Source organism: Phodopus roborovskii, unplaced genomic scaffold (assembly GCF_943737965.1).
Source record: "Phodopus roborovskii unplaced genomic scaffold, PHOROB, whole genome shotgun sequence".
NCBI lineage: Eukaryota > Metazoa > Chordata > Mammalia > Rodentia > Cricetidae > Phodopus > Phodopus roborovskii.
The window spans coordinates 1-27,631 of NW_026126607.1; the positions used below are offsets into that span (position 1 = coordinate 1).

The 27,631-nt window shown below is 45.9% G+C and overlaps 1 protein-coding gene across 1 annotated transcript in view; it reads left to right on the forward strand.

The window, feature by feature from the left end:
• Positions 1–30: 30 nt before the first annotated feature.
• The window catches only part of Mboat2 (membrane bound O-acyltransferase domain containing 2), a 32,820-nt gene continuing 5,219 nt past the window's right edge, over positions 31–27,631 (forward strand). Inside the window, exons 1-7 of the mRNA XM_051205968.1 lie at positions 31–76; positions 179–245; positions 11,545–11,559; positions 18,999–19,182; positions 20,642–20,834; positions 23,606–23,709; positions 26,369–26,433. Of these exons, the coding sequence (XP_051061925.1) occupies positions 31–76; positions 179–245; positions 11,545–11,559; positions 18,999–19,182; positions 20,642–20,834; positions 23,606–23,709; positions 26,369–26,433 (674 nt within the window). The remainder of the gene's footprint in view (positions 77–178; positions 246–11,544; positions 11,560–18,998; positions 19,183–20,641; positions 20,835–23,605; positions 23,710–26,368; positions 26,434–27,631) is intronic.

A 27,631-nucleotide genomic window follows, 5' to 3' on the forward strand; every position in this document is an offset into this window, starting at 1 on the left:
TTTTTTTTTGTGTGTTCTGCGAAATGAGTCATGAAGGCTGCTAGCTGGCTGTGCAACCCTCCTCACACAGTGCCCGGTAACTGTGTGTAAATGAGAGTGTATAAAATATTCACCCGCCTGAGACTTTCTGCACCTTCCAGTCCTGGTGGTTCTGGTTCTTCCTGTGTTGTGTCTCCAGCACTCCGACCTACGTTTGACACAGGGAAGTACCAGTCTCTGCTGATGCCGTTCAAGTCAGCACTGGAGTAAATTGACTGAGGCATGGGACTCAGTTGTCTGCTCCTACTTACCTGAGTTCTGCCACTGATTAGTAGATTCTCATGGCAGCATGGTAGAACATGGCAGAAAGACCTTTTGCAGGGTCTGCAGACACAGAGCCAGGGCTGCTCCAGCCAGCCTTGTCTCCTCTGCAGATTATTCTTCGGTGCCTCCCTCCACCTCCTCTCTGCCTGGAGCACCCTTTCAACCATATCCTGCTTGTTCAAACTGGGCGAAGAAATAGTGGGGCCACTTCACTCATAGGCTCTCTGATGTTTCTGTCATCTCTGTACAATTACCCAAATATCACTCATTAATATAGTAGCAGCAACACCCCTTTTATCCATGGCAGCCCTCCGAGCCTGGGATGCCCTAAGCCCTAGCTGAGTTGTGATCATGTTTGTACAGTTTTTCTGCATGAGAAAGGACTAGTTTCCCTTTGGCATAGCTCAGCCATGGCGTTTCCATGTCTGAGTCCCTTGTCAAGGGCTAGTCAAGCACAAACGAATCTGGTGCTGTGACAGATGATCTGATTGATGGCTGGGTGGCTACTGGAGGGCTACTGGGTCAGTGCACACATCAGGGTGGGCTGGAGAAAGAATGATTTGTGAGTGTGGTAGGACATAGTGGAACGAACCCACAAGATGTGTTCATGCTATGCACAGCAACATACAATGCAAAACATGGGAGTATTTCCAGAGTTTTTCCATTTTATTTGTTCAGACCATGGTTTACTGTGAATATAGAACCTGGAGAGTGAAACTGTGTGTGTGTTGAGTGTGTGTGCATGTGCGTGTGCTCTGTGACCACTGTATGTGTACAGTTATTAGTATCTCTTAGTCTGACAGGGAATGTCTTGAGAAACAACACTTCCCGTTTGTTTTTTGTCTCATTTCAATGCCTCGTGGTTGAACTGTCCCAGTGTTTTTGTAGGTGGAAACTGACATCATATGACTGTGAGGGAGGTTTAGTTCTGGCAGAATGCATTATGTTTCAGGTTCTGTGTAAGTGTTGGTGATGTCGTTAAATTGTCCTTTAATCCACACTGTCATTGTCCTCCCTACTTTATAGTCAGTAAGTGCTTTGAGAAATATTTAAACAATTCCTCCTTCCACTGTGGTCAATGGCATGGGTTTATGAGTTTACATTTTAAATTACATTTGTTAGTGTGTACATGCTTGTGTGTGTGTGTGTGTGTGTGTGTGTGTGTGTGTGTGTGTGTAGAAGAGTACAGGTTACAGAAATCAGTTCTTTCCTTCCACTTGGGACCTGGGGATCGAACTCAGGTAATTAGGCTTTGTGGCAGGCACCTTTACTCATTAAGCCAGCTTACACTGGCCCAGTTTGTGAGTTTTTGCCTTATATCCCAGGTATGTTGTTCCCTGGGTCCCTGCCCATGATTTAGTCAGTGTCTTCCATCAAACACACTCAACATGGACTCCTGGATCTCTCTCCTGTCACTGCCATGTCCTTGTGGGCAACTCCATCTCTCTAGTCACCTGTCATAAATGCGGTGGTGGCTGGGCCTCATACCCTGCCTCGCATACACCAAATTGTCCTCAAAGCCCCTGGCTTTAGAACCTCATGGGATTCACTGCAGTCTGCCTGTGCTGGCCCTGGTCTGAGCCTCTCCTGCCCACGTCACCTGCTGCCTTCGGCCTCACTTCTGCAAACGGTCGTGGCTCAGTCTGTTCGAGTCAAACACGATCCACCGAAAGCCAAGGTCAGCCCCTTGACCCTAAACCCTCCAGTCCTTCCCTGCCTCTTAGGTCAAGAGCCCACAGCCCTTGAAGAAGCCTGCCTGCCTTCTGCTGCCCTGTCATTGTGGTCTTCCCGGCCAAGGCCAGCCATGTTGTCTCCAGGCTGTGACCTTGTCCTTCTTTCCCTCCTGCGAATGCCTTACCCAGGCCATCATGTGGCCTTGGGATGCTATTAGTTCTCCTCTGTGTTCCACCCTTCCTTTTCTCATGCAGCACTCAGCAGATTGTAGATTACCTGTTCATCTCCATCCTGTAAGCTCCGTGACAGCAAGGATGTTGTGTCTCCAGTGGGATCGGGGCTTGGACCTAGAGCGCAGCTTGGTGCTTGGGAGATGCCCATTGTGGGCTACCTTTTCCAAGTGGGAGAATAGGTAAATCAGTGGTGACTCAGGCTGTGTGTGGTCCTGCCTGGACTCACACATCCCATGTACATTTGGCACTGGCCAGGAGGGACTTATTTGGTCTTCGTGGTCTTGTGGATAAAGAGCACTTGTTTGCATGGGGGTGATTTGAGTGCGAGACATAGCAGCTGCCTCTGTTGTTAGGGGTAACATGTCCTGGTAGCAAGTGGGTGCTTATAGTTACTTCGGGACATTAATAGACAAGCATCATTTGAGTTCAGCCATAGCCATTTCCGAGATACTGAGACAGCTCGGAAAGTGCTTGTTTATTTTAAACCCTTCTGTAGTAGAGTCAACTACAGTTGAGAATTACTTTGGATAAAACTCAATTATTCTGTCCTCATTCTTTGTAGAGAAATGTGGCGTTAAAAATTTTCTCATCCTTTTTATATCCTCAAAGTTTAGAGGGCTTTTGTTTGTTTGTTTTTAATGCCTCAGTTCAGGGCTGAGAGAGATGGCTCTGGGGCTAAGAGCCCTTGCTGGCCTTGAAGATGACTCTCCAGGTTCAGTCTGATCACAACCATCTGTAACTCCAGTTCCAGGGATCTTATGCCCCCTTCTGGACACTGCACACATGTGTGGTACACATTCAGGCATGCACATAAATACTCCATGCATATAAGAGGTAAAAATAAATAAATCTTTGAAGAAAAAAAAGCCCTTGGTTCAGAGGAATATTTTGGGCAGCCCCAACTGTCCCATCAATCACATATTTACCCGAGGAGTTTTCCTACACTCTGGCAGCCTCATGCCAACACAGTGATTTGTCACATAGAAGATCAAGGAGGTCCCATCCAGGGCCTGACCCCATCCATGGCCGCTCCTAGGCTGCTTCCCTGTTCTGCCCTAGGATAGACAGGAGGGTTCAGCCCCGCCTGGCAGGCTCAGTCAGGCTCTTGGACCTGGGAGGGAGTAGGTATTGGGCCGTGCCCTTTGCTACAAAATCAGCACTTAAAAAAATGTCAATAGAGGCTCATGAGACTGCATGTGCATCCACACTGACTGCTTTGGAAACAGATAAGCTGTTGAGGAAGGACACGTACTACTCTCTGAAGGCTTGCTTTGTGTCCTCTAACGGTGTTCTCTCTGTACGCCAGGCTCTGCCCTAAGAGGGCTTGACACATTGCTTGTCTTCTCCCTTCCCCACGCTCCCTCTCCCATCCCCCTCCTGTCTCCCATGCTCTGTGTTGGGGTTTGTCACCTCTGCTCCCTCTCCAGACACTAACTCTCTTGATCCATTCATCGCTTCTGAAATGTATCTGCAGTCCTTTTTAAATCTTCATTCACAACACACTCCTGCAGTCTGTACTGATTTCTTCTGTCTTGGTCTTATGTTCCGCTGTCTCCTGGGAGCAGGTTGAGCCAGGAAGCAGTGGACTACCACCACCGAAAACGTAAGGCCACACACATGGAGTGAATGGATACCAGTGGTACTAGGGTGGGGGTGGGGGTTGTATTCTCTCTTTTGGGGTCTTTGTCTTGTTCATAAAAGAATTTATAAACAGTCTCAGAGGGACACTCTGGGATGCTTTTTATTTTCTCAGGGGAAAACAGCAGGGAGTGCTGAGGGTGGAAGCTGGGGCCAGCCTCTGTGAATGAACAGAGAGGAGATGTTTAATAGGAGTTGTCCGTGGCCTTTTGAGCAAAGTGGCTGAGGCTTAGGAAGAGCAGCAAAGCTGTTTTGCAGAGTGACTCCCGGGTCAAAACAGCTCAGAATGGGGTGAGGTGGGCAGCCCCATCTCCTTCCCCTTCTTTGTTAAGATCTGTAACCTTTGGAGTTGGCTGGGTACCCAAGCGTGGTTTAGCATCCCAGACTAGGATGTGGTCCTGAGCCAGTAATCCTTGCACCTTATAGAAAACAAGTTACATGAAGGGATGCATAGGCAACAGTGGGTACTCTAAGGACATACACTCAGAAGTACACACTGCATCTCTTGGACATGTTACATATGATACCAGTGGCTGAATACGCCACTGTGGTATTACTTGAATTTAGCCATTATTTTTATCAGTTTGTTTTAATTATATGGCCATGGGGATCAGAGTTTAGAATTGGAATGGCATTATTAGAATCAGGCAGGATGAGAACATGAGCCCCCCCCTCCCCCAGGGAGATGTCCATCTCAGGGGTATTTGTATAACCCTCAAGGACTTGAAGGATGCCCAGCACAGGGCAGAAGTGACAGTAGGCCCTGTGTGCAGAGTAACCTGGGGGATTAGGCCACAGAGCAGTGATTTCCTAGGTAACTGTAAGAATTGGCTTTTAAGGGGAGCCAAGAGAAATCCTTCCCTCTCAAGCACGGGGAATTGGAGAGCAGCCCTCATCAGACCTTTCCCTGGAGCTTGAAGTCTCGGGTCACAGGGGCCTGGGACTCTGAATCCAGAGGAGATCTGGAAAAGCAAACCCTTGAGCCCCCGTGTGCATGCACCTGAGGGTAGTCCTCTGCTGTGGACAAAGTAGCGATGGAAAATCAATGTTGGAACCTTACTGCATGGGCCTGAGCCTCTACCCATCAGTGACCAACTGGCTCTGGCTATCAGTGAGGGTGATTACATGTGGTGTTTTTTGGGGGCCTTTGAGAGGATAATTTGGTGAGATTCCTGGCTCTCCCATAATGTGAGCACACACTCTGCCTGTTGGAAATGTACCTCTGATTTATTAAAAAGTTTTAGAAAGTTAAATGATCATCTGAAAGCTGATACTGTGATGGGTGGAGTATGATGCAGTGAGGGGTGGGGCGTGATGCAGGGGTGGGGGTGGGGTGTGATGCAGGGGTGGGGTGTAACACAGGAGGTGAGGTGTGATGCAGGGTGTGGGGTGGGAATACAGTGAGGGTGGGGGCTGATGCAGGGGGGGGGTGTAACACGGGGAGGGTGGGGGGAGATGCAGGGGTGGGGTGTAACACAGTGAGGGTGGGGGGTGATGCAGGGGTGGGGGGGGAAGATGCAGGGGGGGGGTGGGGTGTAAACAGTGAGGGTGAGGGTGTGATGCAGGGGTGGGGTGTAACAGTGAGGGTGGGGTGTGATGCAGGGGTGGGGTGTAACACAGAGGGATGGAGTGCAACATATTACAGTTTTCTTATTTGGCTGATTTGGTTTTCCTCTACAAGTTAGCCATTCAAGTTAGAATTCTTAGAAAGACATAGGAGAAACGCCTGTTATTTCTTGTAATATATGTAAAACAATTTCTCTTCTCTGTAGCCGACACCAGGCTCCTGGGTGGCTGGCATCAGTATGCCCAGCTTTAAGCATGGGGATGGCACACTGCCCTTCTCTGTCCGTGTCTCCCTCTTGCTGTTCGGCTTGGCTCCTCTTACACCCCCCACCCAAACCTTTAGTTTCTGCTCATCTCCCTTCCTCAGGAGTCCTCTGTTCTCTCTTATTGTTCAGCCTTGGGCAACAGGCCCAAGGGATGCTGGGGGAGGGGTATGGGGGAGGTAGTCAGTCACCACCTGGCCATATCTGGAGTCCTTGCACTCTGACCAGAGGCCCTCCTGATAGGATGGATAAGTTGAGTGAGGGCTGGCTCATTGAGATTGTTTCAGGTATAGGGCCCTATTTTTATTTGCTTTTAAAGCCACAGAGAAAGAAAGTTCCCATTTCTTCTCTCTCTGCACCTTCTGCAGAAGGAAGCCCCTGAGTTGTTAGTGAGTTTTAGACATGGTAGAAACTTGAGGATTTGCTGTCGTGAGTGACACCCTCCGTTTAAAATGTCTACTTTTGTCTCGTTACAGCCCGATGATGATCATTACACAGAAGATCACTAGTCTGGCTTTGAGATTCATGACCTGTAAGAATCTGGAAGTTAATTCTTCATTACATAAACTAACCCTATTTTCATAATCTGTTGTTTGAGATACTACCCTAACTCTGAAAGGGAGGGAAAAAAGGAAAAGAGAGACAGTTTTTAAGATTATTAAAATGTGCTTTAACTCCAGCCCTGTGTATTCTCTTGATTTTTAATTCTGTTCAGAGATAAAAAGCAAAAATAGTCATACTGCCATGTAACAGACCCCTTGGTCTAAGTCAAGTTTTATTCTTAATTTTGTTTGTCTTACAGTAATATTGAAATTGTATTCCCAGCACTGGGAGGCAGAGGCAGGTGGATGGATCTCTGTGGAATTTGAGGCCAGCCTGGTCTACAGAGTGAGTTCAGGACAGGGCTCCAAAGCTATGGAGAAACCCTGTCTCAAAAAAAAAACAAAAAACAAACAAACAAAAAAAGAAATTGTGTGCTGTTCAACCCCATACCTTTGTGTTTCTACCCATATACACACACATACACAAACGTTTCATAGACTTTTAGTATACACATGTACCTATTTTATATATTTAATAAGTGGTTATAGGGGAAATGCCAGCAATCAAGACTCCCGGGTTGTTGACTTGCATTTCTCATAGGGAGGGACAACTCTTCTCAGAGAGTTGTCTGTATGTGTCCCTGCATATGTGTCCCCTAATCCTGTGCCTCCCCCACCCAGCCCACTCCCACATGTGGGCAGGAAACAGTTTTGATGGTTGGGTGGGCCAAAGAGGGGTTTTCCCTCCTTTTCCCTTTTGCTACTGACAAGCAGTATTTATCTACTTTATTATATGGGGTCAGGGACATAAGGGACAGCTGTGTTCAGCTACAGCTCTGCTTTCTGCCCTTCCGGAGGAGCAGAGCATCTTGTGCTTCTGGAGCCCCGCTCTCCTCATCTCGTGATTCTGCTTTGGGTTTCTCTTTTTCCTGTTCACACTGAGGGCCTTTTTGTGTATTGCAGTTCATGGACGCATCTTGTGGTTCTTGGCATTCCTGAGCAGTGATGTGGGCAGAAATTCCCAGACCCTGGTTCTATGAGCATGGAGCCGCATACCGTGGATGTTGCAGATCCCAGCACCCAATTGTCCTTAGGGGCCCGAGACCCACATGTCACACTGACAGGTCCCACCCGGAATGAGAGCCTAGGAACATACTGGGCTGGGAATGTCATTCTGTCTGTATTGCTCTGGAAGCACCTGAAAGGCAGAATATGCTAAGCTCAGAGCTGAAAGTACTGCAGGGCCCTATTTTTATTATCTGGTCTTTGAAATCGATTAACAGTCAGGTTTTGATCAGCCTGCCATGTTTCAAGAGTTCAGATCCTTTAGCTTTGATGTGACTCTTTCTGCAAATTGAAGCATTCCATCTTACCAGACACCTTCCTGCAGATCAGCTACTTCCACCATTTGCTGGCCCAGCTCTTCCCAACCGCTTGCTTCCTCAGTGGCTCTCACAAGAGAGGACATCCTTGTCTGTACTGAGAACTCTAGAGTCCATGCCTAGCTGGGTCTCAGTATGCAGTGTCCACCTGGCTGGGGTTTGTTCTGAAGGAGATACTAAACAGTGAATGACAAATGCTTGTGAGGGGCCCAGGAAAAGCCATGAGCAGGCTTCCCAGAGTCTCCCTCGAAGGGATCCCCAGCTCCAAGTGTGAGAACACCTGTGATGGATGTATCCTCTGCCAGGAAATTCATTAGACCTGGGACCCAGCATGCTTACCAGAGGCTGCACAGGCAGACATCAGTGCCTAGTAGGTGTCAACGATGTAAATTCCTGATGGTGGAAGGTGGATATTGAGAATAAACCATGTCACACAGCCCAGCCTAAGAACACTTGTCTCACTGTAGGCCTGTGCCTGTCAAGCTCCTGGCACCAGCAATGGGTCATGCTCAGGGCAGGCTCTACTGAGGGCAGCAGCAGGTCATATGGGCAACTCTGGGCAGTGGGTTTGGACCTCTCTCCATGGGTAACTTCTAGGTTAACTTCTAGGTTGGTGTTGAAACATCTTGCTCCCTTACAGAATACAGCCTCCTCCCCCTGCTGCTTTAGTTCTAAGTTGTGTGCAAGACACTACTGAGGCGTCATCACTGAAGCTGGCACAAGCTGGCAGTGGTTGTCATGCCACTAATATGTTTCCTGTCAGGCAATGGGAGGTGTAGGTTTTGTTTGTTTGTTTGTTTTCTTTTCTTTTTTCTGTGAGTTTTCAAGAAAGGGTTTTCTCTAATACAGAGCAATATGCTTGGAGCCTGCCTGGAACTAGCTCTGTAGACTGTCTGGCCTCGAACTCACATGAGATCTGCCTGCTGCTGCCTCCCCAAGTGCTGGGCTAAAGGCGTGTACCACCACTGCCTGGTTTGATTGTTTTGTTGCTAAGCCTAGCTGGGTTCTTGTACTTGATAAGGGAATATAAGAGTCTGATTTTAGCTTACGCTGAACTGTATTAATTTGCCTCAGTGTTTGTCTTCTAGCTTAAAGCTAGCTTAAATTTCTGAGTACCCAAAGTTTGAACCGGAGGTGGGAGGCTGGGCTTATATAGCTAGACAAAATTTTTTATCTTTAAGTTATATATTTATTTTCCTTGGGTTGGTTTGGAGCTTTAAAACAATAATAGCCTCCTGGGTCAGTATAGCAGGCTACACTGGTACAGAAGCCCAACCCTGCACTAAAGACTTTGAAATGCTGTGCATGGGGCTGGGGGTGGGTAGACTCACTGTATCAAAGCATGGGGACCTGAGTTTAAATCCTGGAGTCCACCAAAATCTTGGCATAGTGACATACACTTGTAACTCCAGCGGGATGGTGGGGCTGTAGATAGGAGGATCCTGGGGCTTTGGTGGATGACCACTTTAGCCAAAATAATCATGAGTTTACTTAGAGATCTAGTTCCCAAAAGAAAAGAGGAAAGAAAGAAAGAAAAATACTATGGGAGAGCAATGGGAGAGACACTGGAATTGGACTCCTGACTTGTCATGCATGACTGGGGCATCCCTACACACAAAAAATACTGAATAAAACACAACAAAAAAGCCAGGCAGTGGTGGTGTGCTCACTTTTAATCCCAACCCAGGAGGCAGGAGGCAGGTAGATCTCTTGAGTCGGGCCGGTATGGTCTACAGAGTGAATGCCAGGGAGGCCAGGGCTACACAGAGAAACCCTGTCTTGAAAAAAAAAAAAAAAATCAAAAAACAAACAAACACAACAAAAAGTTTGTGTAGCAAAGCTTGGCAGCACAGGAAACGCTAACCTGCTCTTTTAATCGGGAGGGAGGAGGGAGGGAGGGAAAGAAAGAAAGAAAGGAAGAAAGAAAGAAAGAAAAGAAAGAAAAAAGAAAGAAAAAAAAAGAAAGGTTTTCCAAGAGAACACTGACCCTCATCTGCTTAGATAGCCCTAGATGGTCTGAAAACCCTAGATCTGTTGGAAAGTGTGGGTCTGTGTTAGTGGGGAATAGAGCAGTTGAAAGTGGACGGAGCCCTCCAAGATTCCCATTGTGTCTCCTTTTAAGTGGGATTTGTGGATTTAGGTTTTGTTTTCTCCTATTGATTCCAAAAAGTAGGCACATGCCCCTTGAAGGGGAAACGTCAAAATATAAATAACTCTGAGGAGAAGGCAAAGAATCCCACCTCTGGCCAGATCCCCTGGGAGTCAGGAGCCACATTTCAGTCATCTTGGCTTCTGTCTTTTTCATAGGTCTGGCACCACCCCCCCTTCTTTTTTAAACTAGATTTATTTATTTATTTATTTATTTATTTATTTATTTATTTATTTATTTATTTTTGTAGTGGGAATCTTTGGCCTGGATCAAGTGTGTACTGTGACTGTAGACTAGAAGAGGGTACCAGAAGTCTGGGATTGGGGTTAAAGGCAGTTGTGAGCCTCTGTGAGGGGTCCTCTACAAGGGCAGCCAGTACTGTTAACTGCCATGTCACCCCTTCAGTCCCATTTTTTTGTCTCCATTGTTTTCAAAGATAAATATGTAATTACCTCCCTTCCTCATTATTGAGTGCATAAGTGATTTTTTCTGTTAATACATGAGGTTGTGACAGTCCTGTCCTAATTTTAGATGCCATTGTTGATTATTTCCTTAGACTAGGGGTGTCTAGGATGAGAGGAGAGAAATGTCCCTGAAGTCTTTGATCTGTTGGTTTACAGAAACATAAGTGGTCTTCTCCCTACTAGACTGAGGCCTTACAGGAAGTCTGTCTCCTGCTTTTCTAGTGCTGAGGTCCTCAGTGCCTTTCTCTCATGTCTGTACACGTGTTCTCCATCCTATCATGTGTGCGTTACATAATTGAGATCATGTTATGTGAATGAGAGCTTTCAGGAGTTCTGTGTACTTCTGTGTAAAAGTGGTGGCTTGTTCTTGAGCTTGACATCTTTCTGCTTTGGTCTCCGATAATTAATTAATTATGTTTCATAATTAATCATGAAGTTAACAGTTTGTATGTTAATTGGTTGTCTGTGTTTCTGTTGTTTGTTTTCCCTGGTTTAGCTCTATTTATCTCAGCGTCTTTTAATGGCTTGAGTTTTACATCTTTGGGTCCTGTTACCATTTTGTTTTATTTTCTACAAAAGCTTTCCAAATGCATTGTTTGCTTCTTAATTTAGTCTCCCTCTGGCCTTTAAATTTCATCTGGTTTTCTTTTCTTTCTTTTTCCCCTTTTCTATCTATCTATCATCTATCTGTCAATCCATCTATCATCTATCTATATCTACCTATTTATTGGTGTTTAAATTGTATTTAGTGTTCATTCGCCATTTTTTTTAAAGCATGTGGATCTATAAGTTGATACTTAGCTGTAGCAATAGCCTCCTAACTGAGACTAAAGACACACTAGACAGGCAAAGGCGATGCGTAAACTTTTGTTTTTATTCACTGGCACTTATGAGAACCAGTGTGCTATCACTGCTCTTTGTTGAGGTGCTGATCATCAAAATCCTTAAGGAGTTTTAATGCATCTTCTGAAAAGCTATAACACTTTCTGTTAAGGATAAGGATAACAGATCCGAAGGTTAAAATGTATTCATTTGGGAGGTTTTTCTAATTGGATAATAATTTCCTTCAGACTAAGTAACTAGTAACTTTCATTTCCCCATATGTATTAAGTGATGCACAGAGTAAGGTGGGTTGGATCACATGATAATTCAGATGTTACTGGATCTGTGTCAATATGTGGCAGAAAGGAGACAGTCATTGGGCTCAAACATGGGAGTAGCATGGATTTCAAATGTGGCTAGTTCCATCTAAGAGAAAACAAAACTCACAGAAGTGTCTCTTTCTGATTCTCAGGGATGTTCCTGAAGGATGAAGAATTGACCGTCGCAGAGGATTAGCTGTGAGGTACGTGTCTTTGGATCTACTATGGATTGTACTATTTCACTGGCTTACAGAAAGCAACCTTCCCGAGGCACTGCAGGCCATTGTGTTTTGCTGTGCTAGGCTGGCGAGTCTCTCCCGGACCCCCCCTAAGTCCATACCTGTGCCTCTGTACCATGTGTGCCTCCCATGAGCCATGTGGAGGCCACTGGTGTCATCTCTGTGGGACTCTCAAAGACAGATGCTTGGTCTGCAGGTGTAGTGATTACACTGCAATAATAGTAGCTGCCACTCACAGGGCAGCGGCCTGGTAGCAGTCACTGGGGCAGTATATTAATAGCACAAATGTGCAACACAGATGTTACTGATATTATTTGAGGAATTTATTCAGTCATCTTCTTTCTTTGTTCTGCTCCCAAGAGTGGAAGAGTGATTTAAGGAGTGGCTTGGTTTCCTGGCCAATTCATTTTCAATCTAACATGATTAAAGATGAAATATACTCCTTTTACCTTTAAAGAAAGCATTTTTTGTAGTAGCCTGTTTCTAAATACAGAATTAGAGAATGCATGGCTGCCAAGAACAGTGGTCCTCAACCTGTGGGTTTCCAACCCCTTTGGATCAATTTGTAATAATGAAAATACACCCTGCATATCAGATATTTACATTACAATTCATAGCAGTAGCAAAATTGCAGTTGAAGTAGCAAAGATAAATGTTATGGTTGGGGGTGAGCACAACATGAGGAATGGTATCTAGGGGTCTCTGCATTAGGAAGGTTGAGAACCACTGCTCTAGAATAGGGGATGATGTTCATGAATGTGGACAGATGTGCGCCACTGTCCACCTCTTTGCCCCCTATAACACATCTGCACGTTCAGGATTCCCCTGTCTTCTCTATGATTCGGTCTTCATACAGCAGCACAGAACCATTGACTACACTTTACGTGACAAATAATTGGATTGGTTATTGACTTTTCCTTGGCCTTGATCTACCCCAGACACTGTCATATACAGACGGCAGCTCTGATTCTCCTGTCCCCCTCAGGCAACCGCCTGGCAAATGGCCAGTCCCAGTTAGCTTCAGCTTTGCACCTGATGAACAGTAGAAGGAAGCTAATAGAAAATACTTCTCTTGTTGGCTGGAATAATTTTGAATTTTTCACTCTATTTTTAAAATTGTGGTCCTTGGGGCAAAAGCAGTGACTCACAAGTTGCTGTTCTTGCAGAATACCAGGTTGGTTCCCAGCACCTACATGGTGGCTTGACACTAACTCTAACTCCAGTTCCAGGGGGGTCTTACACCCTCTTCTGGTTTATTTGGGCACCAGACACACACATATATATGCATGTGGCAAAGTACCCATACATTAAATCCTTAAAAAAAAAAAAAAAATGGGGCTAGAAAGATGGCTTAGTGGGGTTAAGAGCACTGGTTGCTCTTCAGGAGGTCTTGAGTTCAATTTCCATCACGACATGGTGGCTCACAGCCATCCATAATGAGATCTGGTGCCCTCTTCTAGCCTATAGACATGCATGCAGGCAGAACACTGTGGATATAATAAATAAATAAATCTTTTAAAAAAAAAACCACCATGGTCCATCATGGCCCTTCGTACTGATAACAAATCATTTGCTTAGTTCTCTCTCTGAGAAGATTTTAGATTTCTCTCTTCCCAGAACTGCACATACTCTCTCCCTCTTACTCATGTTGAAAGCTAAATTTATTTCTTTTTCTTTGTAGTAGAAAGTTCTTTATTAAGATGTCTTCCCTTTCCCATCCACACAGCCCATGGGCTAGGTACTCACCTCTGACCTTAATCAAGTTCTTTTTTTTTTCCTCTTGGTGGGTCATCATCAGCTTTGCAGGACAACTGTTGTATTGTCACGCTTTCCCTTCTAGCCACCACCTTCCTGCCACTCCTCTTTGTCACAGTACCTCTGTTGCTGGTGTTACTTTCCCTCCAGGTCCCAAGGCCGCCTCAGCCCCAAATAAGAGACATATTAATCATTAAACTGTTGGCTCGATGGCTAGGGCTTCTTATAGGCTAGTTCTGTCTTAATTATTAACCCACTTCTATTAATCTATGTATTTCCATGTTGTCTTGGCTTTACCGGAGAATGCCCAGGCTTGTTACCTCCTTTGTGGTCTACATGGTGTCTCCTCCAGGTCCTCTCTGTCTACACTCTCCCAGAATTCTCCTAGTCCTGCCTATCTCCCTGCCTCTATTGGCCAAACAGTGTTTTATTCATCAACCAATAAGAGAAACATATGTACAGAAGGGACATCCCCCCATCTCTTCATCTTCCATTCTCCCTGCCCACTGGTGGTCAGACATGTTCTTTTCTTTCTTGGTTGCCCTTAGTCTTCAGCCTTGTTGCCATGGTGATCAAGCACAGCAGCATCACTGGTCCAGCTGACTGCTCTTCACAGGATTCCTGGGCACCATGTTCTCTTGCCCTCCTGCTCAGCCATGCCCCTCCCCTGTCTGACTGACTGTTGCTGTACCCCAGAACTGAGACCTGAACTTCTTAGCTGTCCCCAGGTGCTTCCATGTGGTCTGTGGGGCTTGAAGCCACTCAGTCCTCTCCCTCGCCTCCAGCCTCCGGTGCCCACTGCCATTTCAGGGTCCTCACTTGGATAGCAGTAGGTCTATTCCAAATACTGGTCCTGATTTCTGTCCACTGCTGCCACTTGCTGGCTGATAGCATCATTTGCTATTGGGGGCTGATGGGGAACATAACAGGTTTCCATTTTCTTACTGCAAGTCCACTAGAAAGTTTAGTAAACTTTCAGTCATCACCACTGTGCCATCCTGCTCCTCTAAGATCTAGGAGGCTGCCTGCCAGAGTGCACCTGATGCTCTCTGTAGCAGATTTTCGGGTTGAGTCCATTGATGCCCCCCATCCCTATGTGTAGTTGTGTGTGTGTGTGTGTGTGTGTGTGTGTGCACATGCAAATACATAAGCTAGAACAGAACATCAGTGTCTTCTTTGCTTTCCACCATAGTTTTTTTTTGGGGTTTCCTAAGACAGAGTTTCTATGTACCACTGGCTGTCCAGAAACTCACTCTGAGACCAGACTGGCCTCGAACTCAGAGATCCACAGCCTCTGCCCAAGTGCTAGGAGTAAAGGCATGCACCACCACTATCCAGCTCCACCTTGTTTTTGAAACAGGGTCTGTCATTGTACCTGGCTGTTCTGGCTGGCCAGTAAGCTGTTAGGGATCCTCGCCTGTGCTTCGGTCCTTCCCTGCTCCCTCCTCCCCAGTACTGTCTAGGATACAGGAATGGGCTCCATCCTTTCCTACCCCTCCCTCCCATACCATCTAGGGTACAGGATTTGGTTCCAATGTCCCCTCACACAATACTGTTTACAGCCAGGAGTGGGCTCCATCCTTCCTTGCCTCACCCCATCAATACTGTCTGGGGTACAGGAATGGACTCATTTCACTTACTGAAGAATCAAATGCAGGCAAAGTTTGAAAGGCAAGCAAAGACCAAGTTTACTCAAAGAGGATGATTTTATTAGAGTCTAAGAGGAGAACTCCAATGCAGGCAGCTGTCAGTCTTGGTAGTTGGGGTAGGGGTTGGGGCAGCAGTGCCATTTGAGTTAAGTGGCCATGTGAGGGGAACTTAGAAAGAGTCAGGACCAGAAAAGTCATCCTGAGGGGTTCTGGCTAGCTCTCTGAAGAAGGGCAGGGAGGGAAAGTTGAACTTCCATCAGAAAGCTGGATAGACACAGTAGAACCTTGCAGTGGCTCGGGGACAGGAATTCTGGGAAGGAGATATGTGGTATTTAATTAAAGGGCTAATTATTCTGTCTGTCCCTTTAGTGTGGCCTAAGGTGAGCCTGCCTTCCAGCGTGGTGCCTTGTTCAGGTGATTGACTAGCCTAACTGGCTAACTCTTTGATGGTTTTGGTAGCTGGAATGTTAGGTCTCTGCCCAGGCCAGAGATTACATCCTGTTGACCAGAAAGAACCGGTTTTCCCTTTATGGGTCTTTACTGTTACTGTGTCGTTGCCCCTCTAAAAGAGGTAACCTTGGAATCATTTGGATGATGGATTAAAGATGAGGCACTGATAACCCATTTCACTATGGGAGACAAGAGCTGCTGCTCCAGTGCTGACCAGAGGGATCATTTATCATCTGGCCTGGTGTTCTAGTCCCCACACCAGCATAAGTTCTGGGCAGGTTTATTGGCTTCTAAGGAGGCAAGAAGCCAGGGGCTTCTTCCGGCATTCTTGGCCAGAGACTGAAGGACCTTTGTAGAACATCTGCTCTTGAGTCAGCTGCCCTGAGCTGCCTGTCCAGTGTCTAGTGCCTGTTTTCATTGCACACCAATGTCATAGGTGCCCATGGCCATGCCCAGCTTTGAATGTAGGTGTTGGAGACTTGAACATGGCTCTCTTGCTTCACACAGAGTACTTTTACTCACTGAGTGGCCTTTCCGTCTCCAGAGATGCTTTGAGTAGGCTTTGGGTTGTTTTAGTATTTTCTTAACCTCTCCGATTTATACATAAAATAAAGAAAGAAAGAAAGGAAGAAAAGAAAGAAAGAAAGGAAGGAAGAAAGAAACTGTAACTTCTGACCACAGCATCCTTCTCTGAAACAGCCTGGAGCTCCACACTATTGCCTTAATTTACCCACTCCTCATCTTAGTTCTGGGATGGGAGAACCACGTCAGGTTGACTTCAGACTTCAGCCAACCTCCGGGACCCTCCCAAGATAGATAGGGTGTGTGCCACCCAGCCACTCCCTCTTCAACTTTAACTACCCATCCCAAACTCTAGCCCTCTGCCCTGCCCCCTGCTTTCTTCATAATGTGTACTGTTTGCTTTCCCTCAGTCCTTTCCCAACCCAGGCACAATGTCCTAAGGCTTGAGAGCTTTGTCTGCTTATCACTACGTTCTGTCTCCTAAGCAGCCAATGATGCTTGCCCCAGGAGACATTTGTGCATATCTGGAGACACATCTGATTGTCGGAGCCCTGAAGGGTTGACTGCTAGTAGGTAAAGGGGCAGCACAGAAGTACTGACCCCTCAGTCGGGGGAGGCTAAGCAAATCCCACTGACCTAGATAAACACAGGTGATGTCAGGGGAGGTTGAACAAATCAGCAAGGCCTTTATGTGAGGGAAAGAAATAGTGGGCTTAGGTATTATAGTGACTTACTCCATCCACCACCTCACATGGTTTGTTTGACAGTTGAACCCAAAACTCTCCAGTAAATTATGTGACTGAGAGGAATCTGCTTGGACCCCAGCACTTAGGAGCTGGAGACAGGGACCACAAGGCTGAGGTGTTCCTCTAGGCCAGCAGTTTACACCTGTGATCCCAGCCTCTAGGAGCCTGAAGGAAAGGGGCTGTTAAAAGTTCCAGGCCAACCAGAACCACAGAGGGCTACGTAGCAAGACTGTCTCAAACTGGGTTCAACTCCACACAATGGTGGCTCACAACTGCCTATAACTCCAGTTCCAAAGGATTTGATGCTCTCTTCTTGCTCCCTGTGGCTCATGCATGCTTGTGGTCTACATGAATTCATTAGAGGTGCGTGCGCGCGCGCACACACACACACACACACACACACACACACGATAAATAAATATTTTCTAAAGCCACACTAAAACACAGCCCACAAACACCACTACCTCAACAAAAGAAAGAAAAAGGTATACTGGAAAAAATAGATGGAGTTTGTGATGGAGAACTGTTTTCAGACATCCTTGTTCTCTGTTTCTCAGCTCCCACAACTAATCCTTCAACTGACCCCCCCCCAGGTGCTGCTCCCAGCGTGCCATCGGCTACAGTCCCCTGCCTGGTCTTCATTCGTCCACTATGCCCACACACTGGGCCACAGTGGCACTTTTAAAACATGGCCTTTAGAACCTGCCTGTAATTTTTCATCTCGTCCTCTGTGGCTTGGAAGGCAGGCCCTGTGTGACCTTACCTCAATTAGCGGTCTTTCCTCTGTGTCTTCTTCTGTCATGATGTCAGCGGCGCTATCACCGAGTGTGCATCACCTGTGCCCTCCTTGCTCCTGCCCCTAGATTCTTCATTGCCAGGGTTTGTACAGCTCTCACTTCTGTTCAGCCTCTGCCCAAATGGGATTCACCAAAGAGGCTTCTCTGACTTCTTTATGTAAATAGACCCCTTTCTCATTGTGGCATTTAGCATCTCTGAAGATTACATATATTATTATAAGGTTACATTTCTGCATATAAATGATATCAGTGCACACATGTCATATGTATATATGACGTCTGTATATATGACATCTGTGTTGTACAATGGGAGGATAAGCTCTGTGCATGCCGGATTTTGTTTGCTGACTACACTGTCTGCAGACCCTGGAGCCTGTTGTCCACATGATGGGCACATGGCATGCATTTGTTGAATGAGCAGGCAAGTAAGAAGTGAGCGACGATTCCTCGTGCCCCATTGTGGTCATCTTAGGTCATTAGGAGAAACCTAAGTGAAAACCCTCTGTAGTTGCTGCTAAAGAACTGTATGAAAACCCCTACTGTTCTATTTCATTTCTATAAGATACTTTAATAAAAAGTAACTTAGGGGAGAGAGGGGGTTTATTTGGCTCACAATTCCAGAATGTAGTCTGTCTTAGTTAAGATTTCTATTACTATGATAAAAATACCATGATCAAAGCAATTTGGGGAGGAAAGGATTTGTTTTAGCTCCATCCCCATGGGAAGCCAGGACAGGAACACAAGGAAAGGAGGCAGAGCTGATTTAGAGGCCATGGAGAAGTGCGCTTACTGACTTGCTCCTCATGGCTTGCTCAGTCTGCTTACACACCCAGGACCAGAAGCCCAGGGGTAGCACTGCCCATATCAATCACTAAGAAAATGCCCCGCTGGATTGTCAACAGACCAATGTCAAGGAAGAATATTCTCAACTGTGGTTCTCTCTTCTCAGGTAACTCTAGCTTGTGTCACATTGGCAAAAGAAAAACCAGGACACAGGTCACTATAGCAGAGGAGTCACAGTGGCAGGGGCTCAAACAGTTGTCATGTCACCTCACAGTAAAGGGCAGGGAAAAATCAGTGCAGCGACACTCGCTTGGCTAGCTTCCTCCTAGGCTGCATCATTCAGGACTCACTTTCTAGGGAACAGTGCTACCCATGATGGCCTGGGTCTCTGCATGTAAACTAACAGCCAAGATGATTCCCCCCAGGCCCACCTGATCTACAAAACTCTTCCTGAAGACTCTTCCCAGGTGAGAAGGCTGTGTCAAGTTGAGAGTTTAAAATTAAGTAATGTATCTATTCAAACACAGATATGTTGAGAATCACTCTGTTCCACCTCCCGGATTCTTACATAGATGCTCATGAAAACTGAGGTGTGTTTTGTTTTGGGAATGGTAACAGTAGTGAGCACACGGCTGCCGGTTTCTGTGGCTTGTCCCTGAAAGTGTCTCTCGCACCTTACTAGCATGTCCTCCTCATTACAGACGCATGCCGAGTCTCCTGGAGTATGTAAGTTATACCTGCAACTTCATGGGTATCCTGGCAGGTCCTCTCTGCTCTTACAAAGACTACATTACTTTCATTGAAGGCAGGCCATCCCACATGTCACCGTCAAGTGAGAATGGAAAGGAAGAGGCACAGCATGAAAGAGCAGATCCATCTCCAAACGTAAGGGCATGAGGGCTCGCCTGGAGCTGTGGCTCTATAGCTTGTCTCTCTGGCTTTCTGGAAAAGTCTAATGCTTTCACTTGTTGTAATTCCCCCATTGATTTCTCTCTTTTTCGCTTCCTGGGTGTGTATGTGTGTGCAAGAGTGCATGTGCATGCATGCATGTGTGCATATGTGTGTGCACATGTGTGTATGTATGTATGTGTATGTGTTCATGAGTGTGCATGTGGTGTGATTTTAGGGATTAAACCCAGAGCATTGTCAGGGCCTGTGTTGCTAATGTATTAAGGCAAATAATTCTACCACTGAATTGCATCTCTGTCCTCCATTCCCAATTTTTGTTTTCATTTTTTTAAAAAAATGCTTATGTGTCTGAGTGTGTGTAGGGAGAACCATGGTGATCAGAAAAAAAGGTATAGGATCCCCTGGAGTTGAAGTTACAGGCAGTGTGAGCTGTCTGAAGTGGGTTCTGGGAACCAGACTCTAGTCCTCTCAGAACTGCACAGCACCTGTCCAGCCCTCTTGTCCTGAAGCTGACAGTGACCTTACTCTGAAGCCTGGCCTTGAACTTACAATTTTCCCATTTCAAACCTCCCCAGGTAGCTAAAATTACATGTCTGCACCACCTGCCTGGCTTTCATCTATTTCTTTAAAAGTATCTTTCAGGAAAACTAATTCTTTATACTCTACTAGTTGTGCTGTCTAGTAGAGGCAAAGTCATGATTAAAGAACAAATGTAAGTCACTGTGTAAGGGGCTGAAGAGATGGCTCAGTGGTTTAGTGCACTTGTTGCTGTTGCAGAAGACCCAGGTTTGATGCCCAGCACCAATGTGGCAGCTCACAATAATGCATAACTCCAGTTAAGGTATCTGGCTCTTCTGACCTCTGTGAGCACGAGGCACACACAGTGCACCTGCAAGCATACAGGTGAAACGATTCATACACATAAAACAAATATAAAAGAAAGAAAACCAATCCTTAGTGAAAGCAATGCTATCCAGTGGTGGGTCTTACATGGCAGCCCCTCATGGGTCACCACTGGAAACACTGAAGGCTCCTTTTTCCACTCACGTTCTCCTCCTAATGATGATAGTCAAGTCTTACTCATGGGGCCGGGGAGATGGCTTAGTGGCTAAAGCACTCACAAGTGTGAGGACCATAGTTTGGATCTCCAGAACCCATGTAGTGGTAGTGTGTCACACTTGCCTGTAATTCTGTCTCTGGAAGGCAGACATAGGATCCCCAGAGCAAGCTGACCAGCACGACTAGTCATATCAGGGAGCCCTGGATCTGATTGACAGACCCTTCTTTGGTGATGGAAGTTAATGAGGGTGAAATGCCCCGGGCAAGGCGCCTCCTGATTTTTTGTTGCTGCATTGCCAGGATATATCTGGTGGCGGTGTGTGAAATGTGCAAACAGAGTCCTGTGAGGTTTGTGACTCTCATCTACCTGTTCCAGGCAGCAGTCACGGAGAAGCTCCTCGTCTGTGGACTCTCTTTGTTGTTTCATTTGACCATCTCCAATATGCTACCCGTGGAGTACAACATTGATGAGCATTTCCAAGCCACTGCCTCATGGCCAGCCAAAGCCAGCTATCTGTATGTCTCTCTTCTGGCTGCCAGACCTAAGTACTATTTTGCATGGACCTTAGGTAAGTAGCATGTAGACTTGTTTCTATGCTGAAGTGTATCTTGATTTCAGGCAGTGGCCTGGGGTTTTTGTTTTGTTTTGTTTTGTTTTTCTGTGACTGTGTTGTATTGTACCTGCTGGCCTCAAACTGCTGAGTGCAAGCAATCCCCCTGTTTCAGCCTTGCTAGTAGCTGAACTGCAAGCACCTCACTGCATCCAGCTCAAGAGCGCCCTCTTGAGTATATACAGTTGAAGAACAAGTAGAACAAGTCATTTTGCCTAAGAAACAAACTCCTGAAGTTCATGAGCAAGGCCCATTTTATTATAAGGTAAAAGTCAGTGAATAGGTGAGGTGACAGCAGGTACTTATCTTAATGCCTGTTGTGTGCTAGGTTCTATGAGCTTGATTGGATACTAACATGAATGGGGTAGTCCCTGTCTCCAGGGTACCTGTAGTTTAGTAGGATTTTAATACATTTGTTATGACACCATTAGATATGGTTTATTATGATCAGAACTGCACTGGTAAAGTGTGAAAAATCACATCAGTTCACGAAAGTGTCCATGACACCTGACAGGTGGACCATAATAAAGAGTTTTGTGCCTTTAAGGCTGAAGAGGTGTGTACACGTGCCTGGACCTTGACTGGCGTGTTGGGGACCGAATGGAAAAGATGGGTCTGGGGAGGAGAGAACCCTCTCTCAAGCCTTCTGCTGTATGGCTGCACAAGCCTTGGGAGGCTCCAGATGATGGTGTCATGAACTGCCAGTATTCAACATTTTCATGTTATCGCCACATAAATCGTCTTGAGTGTAGCAGTGAACTCCCGATGTTCCTGCCCACAAACAAACAAATGGAATAAGGTGGATTTTAGCCATTGGATTATTAAACCACTAGCTGCAGGAATATGGGTTTTCTGTACGCATTTGGATTTGTTGGCAGCCTTGTGTGGTGGGAGTGGGCTCTCTCTATGTTCTTATCAGACGTTATCTTTGATCCTATAATAAGCCTGCATGATACCATATTGGTAGGCTCACCATGAAGTTGCACAGCTGTACCCTTCTTAAACCTGACAGAAGGGTAAATCTTGATTGCTCACTGTCTCACCAAATTTATATATATATATATATATATATATATATATATATATATATATTTGTTTAATCAAATGAGAAATAAGGAATAAACAATTTGAGGGTAGGATCCATGTCTATGAAGGTGTGTTGTTTTGCTGCATTTTGATGGGTTTCCGCTAGTTTGGTCAAGACACAGATGGTATGAATTAGGTACACTTCCAGTTGGTTGGGAAGGACTTACTTGGGGCAGAAACTTCATATCTTGAGCAGGTTTGTAAGCAAAGATGCTGATGGCACACCATGGTGAACGGGTTGAAAAGCAGGTTCTGCAGACAGAGTGGGTTGTGGTGAGCCAAGAAGGAAAGAAACGAAAACATTAGCCCCCCCACATGTTTCTATCTATAATAAAGGCCAACATGAACGCACTGAGCTCAGGGCAGAAGATTCCCAGCAGTGCCTTCCAGATGGCTGAGCATTCTCCACCATATTCTAATGTGTACCTCAGACTTTTTAATCTCACCTGTCTCCTCTTACTTCACATCTGGTGTTTTGTTAGCTAACCAGCTGCCTTTAACAGGGTCATTATTTTCACTGTGTGTGATTTTTCTAACCTCTCTTAAAAATTAGAATTAACCAGGGCTGGACAGACGATGACTCAGTTAAGGATGCTTGTTGCTGTGGCGAGTGCCTTTAATCCCAGCACTTGGGGTAATCCCAGCACTTGGGAGGGAGATGCAGGTGGATCTCTGTGAGTTCAAAGCCAGCCTGGTCTGCAGAACAAGTTCCAGAATAGCAGGGCAATATAAAGACCTTGTCTCAAAAATTACAACAGCAACAACAACAAAAACAAACCGTTTGTTGCTCTTCCAAATGACCTGAGGAGTTTGGTAGATTATAACTACCTGTAACTCCAGCTCCAGGGGATCCAGAATCCTCTCCTGACCTCCATGGTCACCTGCATACATGTAACATGTACAAAGAGAGAAATATACACACATGCACATTTTTAAAATTAGAGTAAGTCATGGACTACGGTTGCAGCTCACCAGCAAAGGGCTTGCCTAGAAGGTTCAAGGCACAAGGTTCAATCTCTCAGATACAAGTAAATAAAAAGTCTCCTTTTACTGTTTAAGAGTAAATCATAGTACAAACCTTCTGGAAAAATAGAGTAGATATTTTGAAGGGTGGGAGCGATAGCTCAGCATTTAAGAGCATTTGTTGCTCTTGCAGAGGAGGCGTTTTCAGTTTCCAGCACCAACATGGTGGCTGACAAACATCTGCAACTCCAGTTCCAAGGGATCTAACACCTTCTTTTGACCCCTGAGGGCACCACGAATGTACACAGTACATAAAACATGCATGCAGGTAAAACACCATCTTTAAAAAAACAAAACAAGGGGCTGGAGAGTTGGCTCAGAGGTTAAGAGCACTGCCACTCTTCCAGAGGTCCTGAGTTCAATTCCCAGCAACCTCATGGTGACTCACAACCATCTATAATTAGATGTGGTGCCCTCCTCTGGCCTGTAGGGTTGGTTACACATATATATATATATATATATATATATATATATATATATATATATATGTAAGTCTTTAAAACAAGACAAAACAAATATGTGTATATATACATATATAGTGCATACATTGTAATATTTCTGATATGTGTGTATATATGTATAGATTGTAATGATATTTCTAATACTTTACTTTGTGACAGCTGATGCCATTAACAATGCTGCAGGCTTCGGTTTCAGAGGATATGACAGGAATGGAGTGGCTCGTTGGGACTTAATTTCCAATTTGAGAATCCAGCAAATAGAGGTTAGTAAATGATTAAGATGTTAATCATGTGACAATTTTAACACCACAGTTTGCTTTCACAGTTATGGCGAGCTGTCTTTAGAGTGGTGCTAATGGGTGTTGACCACAGTAAGACTCAGACCTTTGGGGGTTTTTTGTAATAGAATAAAGAGTTTCTTTTGGGCTTATAGAAGGTGAGAGTCAGATGCTGAGATCTTGCATCGTGGAACTGCAAGCATAAAGCAGGGGGTGATCTAGAGATGGCATGAGTCTTTAACCTGTTTGAGTCCACCTCTGATGACACACCTCCTCTAACAAGACACACCTCCTAACCTCCCAAGACACACACACCTCCTAACCCTCCCAAGCAGCACCATCAACTGGGGATTGAGTGTTGACATACGTGAGACTATGAAGGGGACATGTTTCACACATGGATTGATGTTTATTTTTATACGAAGATTCATGGATGGTCAAGGTGCTGTGAGTCAATGACTGTTGAGTGTTTGGCATAACACTGGATGCCTCACACCACCCCCTTTCAGGGCTCGTGAGAGGAGGGGGTGGAAAAATCAAAACCAAATGACAGGGAGGAGGGCTGTGGAACAATATCCCGACCATCACCCCATATTTACTGGTGGTAGACTACCCCCTGGTGCGCGAATATGGCTGGTGACTTAAGGGACCTCAGGAAGCTGTAGAAAGTGCTGCAAGTAGGTTTTGACCTGGAAAGTACAGACATACAGTCTGTGTCTGGTGTCTTAGGGAAAGTGAAGTGGGAGGTGACTAGGTGAGGCCTGGAGGAAGAGCATCCTATGAGGCTGGAAAGGGCAAGCCATTCCCAGGGCTGCAGGACAAGGTGCTGTGGCGAGGCCAGAGAAGCAGAAGCCACATCAAACAGCCTCAGAAGCTGCCAGCACCCTACAGGGCCACTCACAACTGGTTCTGGGGATCTGGTGCCCTCTTCTGACTTCTAGAAGCACCACATGCACAGACTGCATAGACACACTCAGTGAAAAACTCATAAAATAAAAATAAGTAGGGAGGGGGAGAGGAAGTGGTGGTTGCTGAAGTAAGGTAATGAACGGGTTGATATTTACAACCCTTGACCCTTGGCGCCACTCTGAGGAACCCTCTCCAACCCCCCCCCAATAGAGAGACTGTTATTTATCCACATTTTTATGGTTATCCATAAAAAGGGTAGGGTTTGTCCACACCCCAAAACCGGAGTTCTTCCTCCTGGGAACATGTGGCATCACCTTGGGAATGAGGAAAGAGAAGCATTGGTTCCCTGGAGGAGGACACAGTGACCACTGCTAAATGCCCCCAGATGTCAATGAGATAGGTGCCCAGGAACAACCGTACCGTTACGATTTAACAGTTCTGCAGGGAGGGGGAAACAAAAGGTGACACAGATCTGTGGAGGCCTGTAGCCAGGGCGTGGGGGGGGGTGGAGGGGTGGGGGTGGAGGGGGGGTAGGGAGTGCTGAGGAGGCATTTGTTTAATTTTATCTTAAAACGTAAAGATTAGGGGGCTGGAGAGATGGCTCGGTGGTTAAAAGAACTCACTGCTCTTGGGAGGACGAGTTCAATTCCTAGCACCCATGTCAGGCAGCTCACATCCACCTGTAACTTTATGGATCTGAAACTCTTCTCAGGCCCCTGTGGGCACCTGCACACACATGTAGATATGCAGAGGGCGTGCGTGTGGGAGTGCATGTGATGCGCGCACACACACACACACACACACACACACACACACACACACAAACATTGCATTGTAATAACTGTTTTCAAGACGGCAACAGCTGCCAGTGGATATATTGGGGACCTAATTACAGTTGAGAACCATGTCTGTATGAGATGTCTGGAATGTCACAATCATCATCAAGATGCTGCTATTGGGGATGATGGACAGCCTGTCAATCAGAGATCAGGGTTTTGATATGTAGATGGGTAGGTAGGGGAAGCTAGACAAGGTCATCAATGACCTTGATATGATAAATAGAGTGTGGAATCTAATGTGCCAGAAGGAGCTAGAGATGTAGCTGCTCACAACGATTGGCTGTGCACTGACCATGTGTGGTAGCCCTTGGTTTGATCCCCCACCATCACCGTAACTGAATAAGAGGAAGGAAGACAGTTACATAGAATGACAGCAGACAAGCTGCAGCCCAGATATAGACATACACATTCAGGAAGTGCTAAATGTAATAATATTAGCTTGACCACAGAGGCTTCCCCAGTCTGAGAGGTTCACAGCCCATTGCTGTCTGGAGACAGTGTGGAGCTGGGGGAGCTTCAAGATCTAGAGTAGCCAATGGGGCCTGAGAAACAGTGCTGGGTGGCTGTGACTGTGGACAGCCTTTACCTGGAAAGAGACAGAATGGAGGATAGGGAAGGTGAGGCAGTACTATCCAGGACACAGGGGCGAGCAGATCACTGTGTGAGTGGACTTCTCTGTGTGGATGACCTGGGAGAACATGGCAATGTCCTTCTGATAGATGATGCTCCGTGGAAGATGCTTCTGTATTAGAAAAGTATTGAGGAAGGAATCGGTGCTGGGTCATCATTACCCACTGACTTTTGGTTTTAATTTCTTAGCATGCTGAAGCATTATTATGTAGACATAAAGCTTCATTATTTTACTGGCCAAAGAAAATGATCCCTTTGTTTTTCAGATGTCAACAAGTTTTAAGATGTTTCTTGATAACTGGAATATCCAGACAGCTCTTTGGCTCAAAAGGTATGTTCTTTCAAGAGTCACCCTTGGGCAGGCTCTGGCATCAGCATTGGGCCTCAGCTTGCTGAGGTGACGTTCTTCATTGTCAGTGTGTTGGATGCCATCATGGTCCTGATTTTACCCAAGTTATACCATTAGCGTCCACTGAAGTAAGGCTTGGAATTGAGTCACAAACATCCCTATGTTGGTGTCACCTCCTTCTGGTTCAGGTCTGCTGATGTCTGGGTAGGCAATTAAATAAATGCATACAGGGCAGAGGTAGTGTACACCTTTAATCCCAGCACTAGGGAGGCAGAGGCAGAGGCAGGCAGATCTGTGAGTTCGAGACCAGCCTGGTCTACAGAGCTAGTTCCAGGACAGCCAAGGCTGCATAGAAAAAACTTACCTTAAAAAAAACCAAACCAGACAAAAACACAACAAAACAGCCAACCTCTGGGCTTGCCTTGGATTTCTGGAACTGACTCAACTGCTCTTTATATGTTGGACGTGAGACATACATGTAGGACCAAAAGACCCATTGTTAGTACTCAGGCATCTGTACTGACCTGCCCTTGGGGTTCTGACAGGACACACCCTCAGCTGGAGCCACTAAGAGCACCCCCTGTGCACATTCACTACATCCCCTTTATTTTATTTTACTACATTCCCTTTTAAAAGGGTCCTGCCTACCTCCCATTTTTCTCTCTTTCTGCTTCTCTGCCCCCTCCTCTCCCTTTCTTTTCTCTCCTGCTTCCCCAGTCCCCAGAGGCCAGTCTCTCCTCCCTCCTTTTCCCATTCACTTTCCCTCAGTAAAAATACCTCCACCCAAGCTGTATTGCATGGCATCTTTCTCTCAGGAGCTGCTTTTTAAAATTACAATACCCAGTCCCCACTCCTTAGTAAGAACTCACAATACCCTTAACATTATAGCTGGAGGCTACAGAAATGGCTCAGCAGTTAAGAGCATTTGCTGCTCATGTAGTGTTCAACTGTCACCACAAGGTGGTTCATAACAATCAGTAACACCAGTTCCAGAGGATCTGATGCCTTTTTCTAACCTTGACAGGCACCAGGCATGCATGTCATACACATGCATGCATGTGGGCTAGACATCCATACACACAAAATAAAGTAACTTGAAAAGCAACAACAAAATCTTACAGCTGTTCCTGGAGTGCAGATTCCAAAGGAGAGCAAGACTAGCAAGAGCACTGAGAACTGA